Source organism: Nannobrachium achirus (genome assembly GCF_963921795.1).
Source record: "Nannobrachium achirus genome assembly, chromosome: 18".
Lineage (NCBI taxonomy): Eukaryota > Metazoa > Chordata > Actinopteri > Myctophiformes > Myctophidae > Nannobrachium > Nannobrachium achirus.
In genome coordinates this window covers 31988376-32004565 of record NC_137825.1, presented here as the reverse complement: position 1 = coordinate 32004565, position 16190 = coordinate 31988376, and the positions used below count along the sequence as shown (strand labels likewise).

At 42.5% G+C, this 16190-nt stretch overlaps 1 protein-coding gene across 1 annotated transcript; it reads left to right on the top strand.

Annotated features, from left to right (window-relative positions):
- Positions 1-418: 418 nt before the first annotated feature.
- LOC308303032 (uncharacterized protein) lies at positions 419-7644 on the top strand (the record flags this gene model as incomplete). The annotated part of the gene is made up of 6 exons (XM_080747351.1): positions 419-540; positions 746-867; positions 1125-1255; positions 3106-3216; positions 5375-5526; positions 7477-7644. Exons 2-6 carry the CDS (start codon positions 800-802, stop codon positions 7642-7644), a joined length of 630 nt encoding a protein of 209 aa, XP_080603477.1. The 5' UTR covers positions 419-540; positions 746-799.
- Positions 7645-16190: the final 8546 nt, after the last annotated feature.

Below are 16190 nucleotides of genomic sequence, written 5' to 3'. Positions count from 1 at the left end.
TGTGTTAACGCGACAGTTTTCGGCGCTCTGAAAACGGACCAACACGATTCTTATCTGATGATCACATGGATCTATTTGAAACGTGTTGATATTTGACTAAACACACGTTTAATAATGTGCCACAACGCTTCAGTGTCAACTGTCAAGGGCAGTGCCAAAGCCGCATTATAAATTATGAGTAGCTTTTACAATACATGCACACGCGCGCGGAACACCGCACCACTTTGTTGACTGACTGCAGTTTGACTTTGCAACAAGAAAAAGAAAAGGTTCAGCACGTTAGCAACAGGTTACTAAGGCAGGTGACTTGGCAAGCTCCCAAGCTTTCGGTCTAGAGCAAAAATGCCTAAGCGGTGCGTTTACGCGAAATGCAACGTTGATGCAAGATATCCGGAGCGTTTAGAGGGTGGTGTTGTTTTTTTCCCTTTCCCCAAACCAAAAACACAGCTGGAGAAATGTATTTTATGGATTAAACAGTGTGGAAGATCTGACTCGCTGAAGCCATCAAAGATAACTACTAACTACTACGTTTGTTCCAAGGTAAGATGCTCACACACACACACACACACACACACACACACACACACACACACACACACGCAGCTTTTGCATGCCACGTACATTGCTGTTACGGGTATGAATAAAAGTAGCTTGTGTTTTAACATTTGAGTAAGGACGGTAGTTGTATCATTTTAGGCAGAGTTGCATGTAAACAAAGACGCTATCACTGGTCTCCCCCTCTCAGCATTTTGTGGATGGACGACCAACGCCAGACTTTCCCAATCCTGTAGCTGCTAATATGCCTGTGTGTGACGGTGAGCAAAGACGGGAACATTTGGGAGGCTGCAGAAACCCTCCAGCCAAAAGGTTTGTTGTGCAAATCAGGACATGGTAGTTGATTTCATAGTGCTTGCTTTAATAATGGTGATGTTTGTTTGTGGAGTAGTGGTTCGGAAATATCCGAGAGAACAAGGCAGAAAGGAAAACGAAAATGCATTTGAAATGTACATACACACAACATAATGTGTTACCGGAGTAATGACAATGAGAAAATAAATCCTAATCAAGGCAAAGGCTCACCGATCGCAATGCAAAAGTCAGTCTTTTTTTTTTGTGTGCTACAGAATCCGCAGTGAACCGATTGCTGAAGCATCCACCTCAACAATCACTGAAAGTGCATCATCATCATCACAACAACAACAACAACAACAACAACACAGTGCACCAGCATCCACCTCAAACCTCCCCATCAATGGTAAGTGCATTTATTTAATTCTGGTGGCTACTAACAAAATAGTTAAAGAATAACATGTCTATTTTTTTTTTCATCCCACACCACTTTACCGTATCAAAATGAATCCGCTCAAGATGGAAGTCATTTGTACACATCATATGAAAGTCACACCATGGCATGCCTGTGAGTCCCATCTGGACCATTATTTGAAAGTGGTATGCATGGCTTTCTTTGAGCTTGTAGCTCGCATCTGCCTGCCTCTTGAGATACACACACTCTTGTATGTTGTCTTTTGATGGACACATTATCTCTAAAAGTCCATAGTGTGTGGTATCCCCCTTCTTCTCAATCATTTTCCTGTCTGGTGAAGTGCCAAGATGAGGAGCTTGTGGATTCACTACAAAGCAGCATGGTAATACAATATTGCCTGTTATCTCCAAATACTGATTTGCTGCAGTGGACTCAAGGTCTATCCCTCTTTTCATTGCCTTGGTCATTCTTTGCATATGTGTGCCAGTGATCGAGGCACGCAATTTCAATTCAATTCAAAGGAGTTTATTGGCATGAGAAAACATACGTTTACATTGCCAAAGCAAGTGTCAAAATAAAATAAAAACAGCTGAAAATGGGGAACATATTACAACATAAACAGAGCTATGCCGCATTGTGTTATTTTATATATACAGGGTACATCCCAGCTGGCTTGTCAGAAGACAAAACATCAGTCTACTTTTTACATCTTTTTACATTTCTAGATGTCCCAGCTGTTTGTGGAATGGATACTATTGTACTGACCTGCCTTATTTTGAACTGCTAACCACTTAAACCCTCATAGTAGAGGTCCTCACGGGTCCAATTTTAACTACCCAAACCCAAAGGGACCCGGGGAAAATGGAGCCGGACCCGTTTGGCCCGTCTATAATTTGGAATTTCAGAACCGTTACCCGTCTCGCCCGAAACGTGACTGACCCGGTCCGACGGCCCCGTACTATTAATAGGCAAATTAGATCCGATACCCGCGCAGAACGAGAGGTCCGAAACCCGAACCTGTGGCCCCGAAATGACGGAATGCCAACGTTATTATTAAGAGTTGTATGAGACTTCTTTCTTACCTAACGTCGCCATGGTTGCAGCTGCTGCTGCTGCTGTCAGCGGCGCTGCCTGCGTCTCTCGTCACAACATGATCTTTTCCCAGACCAGTAAGTCAATCAATGCGGACAGTTTGTAAATACAAATAAATCCATGTTTTCTTTATTCCTTCTTCTTTGGCTAGCCAATGATGCTAATGCTATCATTTTCTGTCGCATGTTGTTGATTACAGTCTGCTTTGAAGTTTCCATTATGCTTTGCAGAGCATGACAAAACGCGATGACAACTCCATTGTGAACCACAAACCAACACGTTACGTTAATATCAAATCTTTGATAATAATAATATAACTGCCCCAGACACGGCAGACAGTGTCCTCCTCCTGAGGCTGAGTTCTAAACAACTTTATTTCACTATCTAGGTTTAAGATTACATGTATCATTTAGGGCCATCTTGTGGCAAAATCGTTGTAGTGCACCTGTACGCATCTTTTTTCAATCTCGGCTGACTCGGTTCCCCTCGGGTATCAGGAACCGGCGATTTCACTATCAAATACCCAGGACCCGGGACATACGGCGGCGGCTCCGACCCGGCCCCGACCTCACTGCGCATAAACGGCCCTGTTACCCGGCTCGGGGCGGGTCGGACCCCGGGTAATTTCGGATCTCGGGCAGGTCCGAAGACCTCTACCTCATAGTATAAAACATATACGCCTATAATTTATTCATTTTCTCTGTGTGTGTGTGTGTGTGTGTGTGTGTGTGTGTGTGTTGCCTCAGCAGCCATGAGTCAGGAGGACCTGAGTTCTGCTGCCCCCTGGAGGACTGCTGCCTCCATGTCTCCCACCTTCACCCTTGAGGAAAACAACAACCACACTGATACTGAGGCAGGCAGTGAGTAATACATACGGCACGCAGTGAGTTAAACTGTCACCAGTTTAACTCTGTATACATTGGCTATTTGAAAATAGCCCATCTACTGTTATGGCATTTTACTGATAATCTATACATTCTGTGCAACATTATGGTATTTCACTTTGGTCTCTATATGTTGTGTGCTCTTTATCAAATTCTAAGGCCTGTACGAAATATCTAGTATTAGATCTGGGAATGTGGCCATGTTATGTAACTGTTTCAGGAGTTCTGGGAAATCAGTTGTTGTGTTCCTTCTTGAGGCCTACGTGCGTTTTCAGAGCAAGGCCTGGCACTAAACAGCTCCGGGCTCCAATTGGGTTATTCCTTATATGGAATTGTTGTCGGGTTTAAGTCTGAACATTCGGAACCCCAGATGCTTGGGCCGTCTGCAAAACACCATTCTGGCTGAACGTACGGACGTTACGTGAACTTTGGCTGGGAACACGGTCACAGTGACTCTGACCTGACATGATGGAGTGGTTGTCATAATGGGGCTCGATTCCTGGAAACTGATATTAGCCAAAGTTTCCAGAAATTGACGTCAACCGTCACGTACACTAGTGGGTATGGGAGGGGTGAATTGCTGATTATAAATTGTGATACCCATTGTATTATCGGGGCTCTTGATGGCTAGAGATCAGGAGACATGCTTCTGCTATTGGCTGAATAAACACTAAATGTAAGTACAAAGTATTCTGCATTATTGATCCGTCTGGTTATTTCACGGGAACTACATTTCCGCAATAACACTACAAGCTCACGGCACATCACAATGTGACACACGGCTAGCTTGTAGATCATCTATTTTCAAAACATCTTGGGGGGGGGGGGGGGGGGGGGATTCAAACATTTAATCAACACACATCTTGTATGGGAGCCAGTGGCATACATTTTGTTCAGATGGAGGTCCCTGGAGAAATACATTTTAATTTGGGGGTCCTTGTTATGAAAATGTTTGAGAACAATTATTCTAGAACATTTCTGACAGCTCGGTAGCCACAGTTGTTACATATTTTTTTGATATGGCACAGGGCAACTACAACAGCAAAGCTTGTACAAAGATACAGTAATGCATAATATTGTTATAAGCCTTGTCTCACATGTAAAGAGGCCCCCAGAATGTTTTACTGCGAACATAATGGATAATTGGACCAGGAACCACCCCATACAATGTGACAACCCCGATACTACAAATCCTTACCATACAGTAGAGTGCCATCTAATACCCATATAATAGGTCTTCACTCTTTAGAGCAGTACACTACACAGGTGCTTGCACCATGGCTTTTTAACATGGGTGTTTCACAGGGTAGGTCACACTGATTTGCACAGTGCTCACATGCAGCTGACATTGTTCACATCCCACATCCCAGCGTGATTGAACCTAGACCAGGGGTCTTCAATGTTTTCAGGCCAAGGACCCCCTATTTGAGAGAGAGATGAAGCAGGGACCCCCACAACCTGTTCATAGATTCCATATAGTTTCCATTTTGTTTGACAGCATAATCATCAGTGTATTTTGGATTCATGTCAATTTGTGTTTTCAGATATTTAACCACTTGAACTGTCAATACTTAAACTTGACCTTTCACTCTCTACTTAGTCTGCTCTTTTTCCCCTCTAAACCAAAGCTCTTTGCCAAAAATAGCCGATCTGCAAGGCGGCGTGAGCTTGTAGGTCTGCTATTTTTGGCTAAAGTTCGGCTAAAAAAAAGTTCTATCACTCAAAGTTTTGGAGGACCCCCTGTAGTAACTCTGGGTGCCGGACCCCCTGTTGAAGACCCCTGACCTAGACTAGTCTTGCTACCTGCCGGTTTGAAAAAAAGAGCAAAGTGAGCACGGTGATTTTGATGTGAAACAGTCCAATATAAACAATCACTTCCACTGAGTTGATTGAGTTGATAGGTGAGGAATGACAGCTTGTTAGTCTCTCAATTGAACTCTCGAATTTAAACTTCAATTCTAAAAACATTATAATGTTAATTAAAGGACCATTCACACCAATCACATTTATTATAACAATAACTATGTTCTGTACACAGTGGTAAGACAATATAAAAATAATTACAACCCAAATCATTAAGTAAGGAACACCTTGAATTGCTCTCTACTGACATTATCTCCTCTCTTCCTTCTAGGTTTCGGATTCCTTCCTGTGTGTAAAGAGGAGGCTTCCCCTGAACAGCAGGAGAAGAGCCCCAGTCTGGTCCAGGAGAAACCCGAACCTCCACAGATTAAAGAGGAACAGGAGGAGATACTTCTAAGCCCAGGGGACGTTGCAGGGTCATCGGTGACATTTCTAGCAGTGAAAAGTGAAGATGATCATGATAACATAGAAACAGAGTCTCAAACCAGCATCTTAACTGAACACATCAAAACACAAGCGTACATAAAGTCCTGGGTACCATCACAACCAACGAGTGATGACCAGTTCCTCGCTTCACACCATTCTGAATCTGATACTGATGATAGTGATGACAGGGAGACCAGGGATGATGAGACCGTTGTGAACACGCTGGCATCACACAACACACATTCAGAAGGACAAAGTTTGTCTTTGAGCAATAAGCTCAGGTCTCTTGCTTGTACAGTTTGTAGCAAAAGGTTTAACAAAAGTGCAAATCTGAAAACACACATGATGATTCACACAGGGAAAAAGCCTTATGTGTGTACAATTTGTAGTAAAAGCTTTAGCCAAACTGAAAATCTGAAAACACACATGAGGACTCATACAGGGGAAAAGCCCTTTGCTTGTACGGTTTGTAGTAAGAGCTTTAGCCAAACTCAGCATCTGAAAAAACACATGAGGGTTCATTCAGGGGAAAGGCCCTTTGATTGCACAGTTTGTAACAAAAGCTTTAAACACAACCACAGTCTTAAAGCACACATGATTATTCATACAGGCGAATTTGCTTGTTTATTTTGTAACAAAAGGTTTGACAAAACTGCAAGTCTGAAAACACACATGAAGGTTCATACTGGGGAAAAGCCCTTTGCTTGTACAGTTTGTAGTAAAAGCTTTAATCAACCTCAACACCTGAAAACACACATGAAGACTCATCCTACAATAAACCCGCCTGATGGGTCGCAGGAGGACACAACAAACCGAACATTCGGATTTGCGAGTCACACTGTTGTTCCAATACGCCCCAAACTTGCCACTACCACTGTACCGCATGTGTCTGCCGTGAGAATAGTCACACTAGTGGCCCCAGGTGCAGTGTCGCTGCAATCCGCACCATGCATGGCACAGACACTCTGGGGGTCTGCTATGACAATGGTCACACAAGGGGCCACATGTGTTCCCCAGGGGCCCCCGGGGGCTGCAGGTCCCACGCATGCTACAGGTCCCACAGGTGGATTGTAGCATGTTGCTGCTACAATCTGCAATTTCTGCACCACACATGTCACAAACCCGGGTCAGGGGTCTGCCATGACAATGGTCTGAACACATTACAGCGTGTCGTATTGTGAGTTTGGCTATTTTTGATCTTTCAAGTATAATCATAATACCTGATGATCATGTTTTAGGGGCCACAATTTACCTTTACATTAACAATGTAGAAATACTCTGTTTCATTAAAAGTCTGGTACTCACAAGTTACTTGAATAAAAGTACTAAAGTAATTAGCATCAAGTAGAAGTAAGGTCCCTTTTCATATGTTTTCCAAATGTTTAAACATCTTTGAAAAAAGCAGATAAATTACGTCCCCAGGACCTTTTTGAGTTATCTTTTTAGCCTTAATATCTAACTGTACCACACACTGTTTACATTTCTGACTAATAAAGTAATAGATCTGTCTGTCTACTTTGTGTAACCATTTTTTCTTTTTTAACCTTTGTTTTGTCAATCAATGTATATAGTTCTGTTCCAACTGAAGCCAATGCAGTACTGTCACTTACTTTAAGACTGCACTGTAGTCAAGCGTCATTGTAGCTGCACCTGGCTCTCAGTTTATTTTCTCAGTCAAATTTAAAAATTCTATTCCCTTTTATAGTCAGTGCAATACAGTTTAATTCATCGATTATAACTGATCCAAGCTAGTTTGTGAAAATACTGAAACGGTGCTTCATTACACTGATCCTTATAGCTTATATGTAAACCAATTTAGAAATAAAAGTATACTTTCATGATCCAGAAAGATCCATGTTATGTCTATCAATGTATGATTTATTTTCCATGTTAGCCTGATCCATGCTCAGCCCTGCTGCACCAATCAAAGTTTCTGTATTGGATCAGAATTTCAGTAAGACACTGGTGTTTACACAAGAAAGAGAGCGGAGAAAGTGGTACAGTCAGCTGTGGCCTCAGGGCATGGCCAGGGCCACAACGTTCAAGGCCAAACTGAGGGGCAACGACGGCCATGGCCTTTGTGGCCTCCCCGAAATTCCTGCCCCCTATGACTGACCTAGATATAAATAGCCAAAATTAATAATAATAAATAAATAAATTACCAAAATAAATAGGGATGCTAAGTTGAAAGTGGTTAAATATAATTTTAGGAGAATGAGATGCATGGACGGAATTTGCCATTTTATCAGGAAATGAGTGCACACAAAGTAGTGACAGTTAGTAAAAGACTATTTATTGTAACAAATGTCTTTCTTTTGAACTTTTGAAGCAACCATCTACTCCAGGGGGTTCTCAAACCTTTTTAAGCACCCCAAAATAAACATATTTGAACTGGGGACCCCCCCTGACAAGCACTTGGAATTGTAGGTAGGCCTATTACATTTAATGTGACTTGGTTCAACAGATAAATATTGTGAAAATAGCAGTTGCGAAGTGAGCATCGGCTATTTTCACAATGTTCGCCTCTTGCTTACTTGAAGGAGTAGTTCACCCCCAAAATGACTTTTTTTCCCTATTGATTAGTCACGCCATGGAGACTAGAGTTCAATAATATTTTTTGTTTTTTGTCGCATTCCTAAGACAAAAATGTGATAAATTTACCCCCATTCGTTCCGGATGGGGACCCGTTTCGAAACGGGTCCCCATCCGGAATCAATGGGGGTAAATTTACTCGAATCAAATTTTTGTCTTAGGGTTAGGAATGTGACAAAAAACAAAAAATATTATTGAACTCTACTCTCCATGGCAATGGCATGAGTAATCAATAGGAAAAAAAAGTCATTTTGGGGGTGAACTACTCCTTTAATATTTGACAGTTTGGTATAACGGTCTTGAAAGTCCTTAAATTGTCACTTAATAATGTGCAGATACTAATAACTCCATAAGATACCCTGTATACACTTATACTGTGTGTTGGTTTGTTTACCATTAATTTAGAAAAATAATTACATTAAGCTAATCATCTGCGGACCCCACAAAATAATTTGGGGAACCCCCTGGGGGTCCCGACCCCAAGTTTGAGAACCACTGGTCTACTCTGTCTGTACGTCAAGGCTGCCCTCTCGTCTCGACCAGTCACAGCGATTGGGAGGCGGGTTTTCATTAAACAGGAAGTGCCCATCTCTTGAAGCCATAGCTCACTATTATAGCTATTTTTAATGGTCCAAATACTAGAATTAAGTAGTTGTTTCACAGAGGAATATGTTTGTACCTGATCGGTTTTGCTACAGACATCCGCAGGACCAGGTGGAAACCTTTATATTTGTGATATGACGTTGGATGTTAACACGACAGTTTTCGGCGCTCTGAAAACGGACCAAAACGATGCTGATATGATCTGGATCTAATTGAAAAGTGTTGATATTTGACTAAACACTGTTACGTTCCACTTGGTTAGCACTTAGCAGTGATACTATTTGACGTTTAATATTCTGACACATAGACGTTTCAGTGTCAACTGTCAAGAGCTGAAGAGCAGTGTCTGACTATAAATTATTGGGTGAGTAGCTATTAAATGCATACGCTCACACGCGCGCGGAACACAGCACCACTTTGTTTTCCCCAGACCCAGATTTCAGGACTGTTTCCATTGGTGTGTAATTTCCATAGGGTTAGGACTCCTGAAATATATCGAATCAAATTGTCTTTGATTCAAAGACATTTTTGGACACAGGCGGAGGCCACTTATTAGTTATTAGTCCAATAGTGACAGGAGTAATGCCATTGTAGACATTTCTAGATGTCCCAGCTTAGCTCCATATCCAAAGTCATGGAGAAAATAGTCTACGAACAGATTGCAAGATATCTCGATGAGAATAATCTGATTTACGAGTTCCAATCTGGATTCAGAAAATCCCATTCCACTGACACATGCCTTCTCTATTTGACTGACCAAATCAAACGCGAAGCGGATCAGGGCAAATATAGTGGCATGGTCATGATGGACCTCCAGAAGGCATTTGACACCGTGGATCATGCTATTCTGATCGAGAAACTAAAAGCCATCGGTCTTGACAGCGCAGCAGTGAGCTGGATGCAATCTTACCTGGTGGGGAGGGAACAGGTGGTGGAGATTAACTGAACCCTGTCCCCCCCCCCTCCCAGTAAGCTGTGGTGTTCCTCAAGGTAGCATACTGGGACCTCTGTTGTTCCTAATATACGTGAACGACATGGCATCTGCTTGCGACTGCAACCTGTTCCTGTTCGCGGATGACTCGGCTCTCCTAGTCTCGGGCAAGGACCACTTGCAGGTTGAAAAGACACTTAACTCTGAACTGAGTAAGATCTGCACATGGCTTAACGACAACAAATTATCAATTCACCTGGGAAAAACCGAGTCCATCCTCTTTGGATCAAATCATAACCTCAAAAAGGTAGATGACTTCACAATCAAAGTGGGTGACAAGGTCATAACACGAAAAAACGAAATCTCTTACTTAGGATGTATCCTTGAAGCTAATCTTTCCAGCGAAAAGATGACTTCAAAAGTAATACAAAAAATCAACCAACGAACTCGTTTCCTACAGAGGATCGCCCCAATGGTCAACTTCAACACACTGAAGACCATAGCTGGTGCAATAATCCAGCCCCTCTTTGACTACGGAGTCCACGTATGGTATCGTGACGCCCCACAAGCCCTTAAAACTAAACTCCAAACAGCCCAAAATAAACTAATTAGGGTCCTGCTTAACCTTCCCTATCAGACTCACCTCACCGCTACTCACCAGTTAAGAGTGGGGTGGCTCAGAGTAGATGACAGAGTACAGCAACTTGCAATGGGCCTGGTGTACAAGATACACCACACCACTATGATACCCAAGTACCTGTCAAAATACTTTATAAACGTTAAGGATGTCCATAATTACAACACCAGAGGCAGTGCCACAGATCACGTTCAACCCAGAGTCAACTCAAAGAAAGGGTCGAACTCGTTCTTCTGCTATACCACAAAAATGTGGAATGCCTTACCGAAGGCCATAAAGGAGTGTGGATCACTAGCATCCTTTAAAATTGCCCTGAAAAACCACTTACAGGCAGCAGCCGTTCGCAACTGGTAAAAAACCTAGCCCAACCCTACCCTCCCTGCCCCTTCCTTGTATATACTTGTATACTTGTATATTCCTTGTACATACTTACTGTCTGTTTAGATTTACTGTATATTCCTTGTATATACTTACTGTTTGTTTAGATTTACTGTTTTCTTTTCTTTTTTTTCCCCTTTTTCTTTACATATCTACTGCATAGTACTGTGTTCTATTTGTCTGTCATTCAATGTTATATGAGATACTTAAATGGTTTCCTGTTGAAATAAGCTTAGTCTTTTCATGGATCTCCTTTTAGTAGACCTTGTACCAGTGAACTGTACCGTCATGAATCTGTACATTTTCCTATGCAAACTTCTAATAAAGCCTTCAATCAATCAATGTGTGGAATGGATACTGTTGTGCTGATAAGCATATCAGTACAAGTTACAACATGCAACTGTATCCATTCCACAAAGCTGGCTTGTTGTTCCAGAGTCTGGCCAAAGACCTGCCTTATTCTGAACTGCTAACCACGTAAACCCTCATAATACACAACATATATACGCCTATAATTACATGTATTCATGTTCTGGAATGTGTGTGTGTGTGTGTGTGTGTGTGTGTGTGTGTGTGTGTGTGTGTGTGTGTGTGTGTGTGTGTGTGTGTGTGTGTGTGTGTGTGTGTGTGTGTGTGTGTGTGTGTGCGCGTGTGCGTGTGTGTGTGTGTGTGTGTGTTGCCTCAGCACAGTCAGCAGCCATGAGTCAGGAGGACCTGAGCTCTGCTGCCCTCTGGAGGACTGCTGCCGCCATGTCTCCCACCTTCACCCTTGAGGAAAACATCAACAACAACCCCACTGATACTGAGGCAAGCAGTGAGTAATACACACGCACGCACAAACCAGGAGGGTGTTCCAGAGGGTCCATTTAGTTTATTCAGTGTAACCCTGTATACATTGGCTATTTGAAAATAGCCCATCTACAAGCTCGCCGCACATCGTGTGACACGCTAGCCAGTAGCCACAAATTGCAACACCTTTATTTTATTTTTTAAATCTGATGAATGTTGCAATACCTCCCATAGGGATTCAATGCATCAACATTTGTTTTGCATCAAACTCACCAATATTGCGGCTCTATGGAAAGCTTGAATTATCCTCTTTCTATCTGCAAAGTGTTTGTTTCAGAAAGATCCACCATAGACATGTTATGAGTTACTTTCTGTCAAGAAATCTGAGCAGACTTTTTTTTTTCCTACAGTAAGTGTTGAACTTTGGAAGCACTTGTCTTCCATAATGCAACGTCCCGCTGCCTCCTACATTATGTGTGATTTAGAACCAGGTGGTTCACAGGACCTGGATCATATGATGCAAAATGCATCACTAGTCATGCTGAAATGCTAAAATATCTCAAAACACAGATTGAACACAAGAAATAGCTCAGGTCCTAAACAACAATAAAATAAGATCTGGTTGTCCCAGAGGTGAAGTGGGCCTTTAAACAACACACATTGTGTATGGGAGCCAATGGCACACATTTTGTTCAGATGGGGGTTCCCGGAGAAATACAAATACAATCTTGTTTGAGAACAACTGGTCTAGAACACCTCTGACAGCTCAGAAGCCACAGTTTTTATAGATTGGGTGATATGGCACGGGGCAATGCGTGGTGCATGCGCCTGTGTAGTGTACTGCTCTAAAGAGTGAAAACCTTTTAACTCTACTGTATATGGTAAGGAGTTGTAGTATCAGGGTTGTCACATTGTATGGGGTGGTTCCTGGTCGATGTGGGTGGCATTAATTATCAATTATTAATTTTCGCAGGAAAACATTATGGGGACGGGCTCTTTACACGTCTCATACCTGAGACGAGGCTTATAACAATATTATGCATTATCGAGTTTTGCCGAATGGCTCAGGATGCCAGAATGTGTTAGCCGATGCCCGATGGGACTAAAGACTCTACACCAGCGGTTCTCAAACTATGGGTCGGGACCCAAAGTGGGGTCGCAGGAAGGTCCTGTTGGGGTCGCGCATTGGCAACCAAGAAGAATATATATATTTTTTAATCAAGGAATGGTAAAAAAAATAACGACACATGGGGTCGGGCTACTGCTCATTTAATCCATGCCCATTTTGACAAGGTAGTATGGCTCTTGGGGTAGGACAACAACTTGCATTGGGCCTGGTCTACAAGATACGCGACACCACAATGACACCCATGTACCTGTCAAACTACTTCAAAAACTTCAATAATGTCCACAATCACAACACCAGAGGGAGCTCCACTAATCACGTTCAACCCACATTTAGCTCAAACAAAGGGTTACATTTGTTCTCCTGCTATGGCACAAAAATGTGGAACGCCCTATCAACTGTCTTAAAGGAGTTCTCCTTCAAAACCGCTCTAAAAGAGTACTTAAGGCGTCACGGTGGCACTGTCAGTAGTGCTGTCACAGCTAGAAGGTCCTGGGTTCGATTCCCGCCGGGGGACGCTGTGGGCTTGTTCTTTCCTCTGTGTCATCCAGCGCCCACACCCTAGATAGGGTTTGCCAAGGGGCCTTTCTGTGTGGAGTTTGCATATTCTCCCCGTGTCTCCTAGGGTAGGTACCAAAATCAAGCAGTTATCGTGGTCTCTATAATGCCTCCCCCTGACCAGCCAGGGCACCTGATGGAGAGGAAACAAACTTGTTGGAATAAATGTTCCTTCCACACGCTACGTCTAACCGAGGAAGCTCCCCTGTCAGGTGATGAGAAGTGGCTAGCTCACTCCTCATGCACTCAAGGAAGCATGAGCTCTGTTCGGGGCTCTCCCCAAGGTTGGCAGAGGGAGCGTAGCGCCCAGGACTACAGCTTAGGCAATTGGCACTGGGTTAAAAAATGGGTTACAGAATGTTTAAAATAACAAATACAACTTAATGTATTAGTTTATGCATTAATACGTCTTTTATCAGTTATTTGGGTAGCCCACTTGCATTGTCTTCAGAGCCCACCACAGGCTGAGAATCACTGGTTTAATGCATACCAAATTAGGGGTGCTTTAAATTAAATTAAATTATTGAGAACCACGTCAATAGACCATGCACTGGAAACACTGGCTACTGATTTATTTATTCATGTGTCACTTGACAAAAATGTTAAAAGATAATTCAACTTAAGATGAAATAAAATCAAACCTCGGTTCGAAGTGAAGCGGTGAATTCCTATTCTATGTGTTCTAGAGCTTTGAAATCTGTGTTCTAGATCTATACATTCTGTGTTCTAGATCTATACTTTCTATGTGCTTTAGTTCTATACTTTTATGAATTCTGAATGAATGAATGATTTTGTCTGGAGGGCCAAATTGTCATGTGAAGCTTGACCAATCCTCAATTCTGCATGCACGTACGGGACAGACATTCTCACTCCTTGAGAATCTATGGGAATCCTCAAAAAAACAGGTACGGGACATGTACGGGACAGACATTCTCACTCCTTGAGAATCAGATCAGATCCCCCGTAGATAGGGCCAACCTGGTGGTGCCTGCTGCTTGGGCGGTGTCGGGTGTCGGGGGTTGGGGGGTGACCTAATCTGGGTTCCCAGAAGTTTCTCATTTTCGCCAGTAGGGGGCGCGGGGGGGGGGGGGGGGGGGGTGCGGAGACAAACGGGTGACCTGCAGAGAGCAGAAGTGAGACAAGGAAGGAGTCCTTTTAAATGACCACTGAGGTGATTGAGTTGATAGTGAGGAATGACAGCTTGTTAGTCTCTCAATTGAACTCTCAAATTAAAACTTGAATTCTAAAAATCATTATGTAACGCTGCCTCGGTGCTGAAGCCCTTAGTAGACAGCGCCTGAGTTCTGACTTAACATAAACATCAGACTTTGAACTTATAGTATTGATCATATGTGACTGATATCTTTACCCCAGAAAGTATCACCTATTTAAAGAACAACAAAGTGGTATATAAAACAAATGAATATTTATTCACCATAAAGCACCTGAATAATGATGACCAAAAACAGTTCCCTTCACAAGGGTTAAACTTCAAAATAAAACCTTAACAGGTAGAAAACACAGGAAATGTTACACGGTCCTTAACTGTCTCTATAGACACCTCAGTGTCAACAATACCCAGAAGATTCTGAACCCAAAACCCCTGCTTGGCAAATAGTGCAGAAATATATATATCTGACAAACAGCTATATTGGCAAACAGCACTTAAATGTGCAAAATACTGTAACAGGCAAAATCCTGTAGACCTCTGTAAACCACCTAATATTAAATGAAATAAAAGTCCTTAAACCCTTTTAACTACCTCTGTGTCAGAGTAGTATGAATTACCTTTTTAAATTAAACAGTAGAATATGAATTAAGCTACTACCTTTGTAAACACTTTTTTAAACCCTGTTTTAAATGTAAACCCAAAATGAAATGAGTAACCAATCAACAGTCCTACTGTAAACCTCCTATTCACTATAGGAGAGATATGATTATAAATTCAACACTCAAAGGTACCTTGTACAATAGTGGGCCCACTTATTACACAAAACAAACAAAAAGCCGGCAATAAGGGAATTAACCAAACAAAATAAAACGTTGCAGGCCTGTTTGACACCGATGTGCCGTTTTATGAATGGAGTGATGAAGCCTCTTCACTCACGTGAGCCGAAGTGCAAAGGGTTACTCACAGTCTCGACGATACAAAGTTCAGAGTTCAGTCTCTTTTACAGTTCCAAAGGAAAAGACGAATGGTCTCACCACGTCCCACGATGCCAGAGGAACACCCAGCTTTTCCGGTCGCAGGGTGCGCTATCTGGTTCTCTGAAGACAGTCTCTATCTTCCAAAACGAACGCACTGTCCGCCGTTGTTGAATAGTTCACGTCACGTTAGCCACGTTAGCTTGAGGCTAAATACAGTGCAGCTGTTTACTACTGCACGAAACGTCTGCTTACTGTGGTAATGTCTCCCCAAACCGAACTCGTCTTGAATTCAGTCTTAAAGTAGTCTTCAGTGGTCAATACATATGCGTTAAACACTCAAAGATTTAAACACTTGGTTCATTCTTATAACGTGATGCTTTCGTTTTCATTCACGTCCTCTCCTCTCCCAGTCACACACCAAAACTCACTCCCAACTCTTAAACACACACACATTTTCTTTTCATGTCCCGCCCCCCAACCAATCACATGCTTAGAAAATGAAGGACATTCATCCTGACCAATCAGAGTCAAGTAAAAGAAAAAACACAGTACACATCAAGTTAGGCTGATCTCTTAAAGTGAACCAGACCCTTTTAACCTGTGGGCTTATGAAATGGACTGCCTAATGTTGAGGTTTTTGAAAATAGGCACAAATAACGCTGGGCAATTTACCCAGGGGTTACACGCTCCCCCTTCTAAACGTCTGAATGTCCTCATCAGACTTTCCACAACAAAACAAATCGTTCAAACAGTTATATTTGGTCATGGAAGGGGAATATCGGGGACTCGGAAAAAGGCAGGGCATATGAAAAGGGAACTGTCTTGAGTTTCTGCTGATGGATATCTTCATCCCCCTGTGTACGACGACCACTGGCTGGTCTACAGAATGGCCAGGGGCA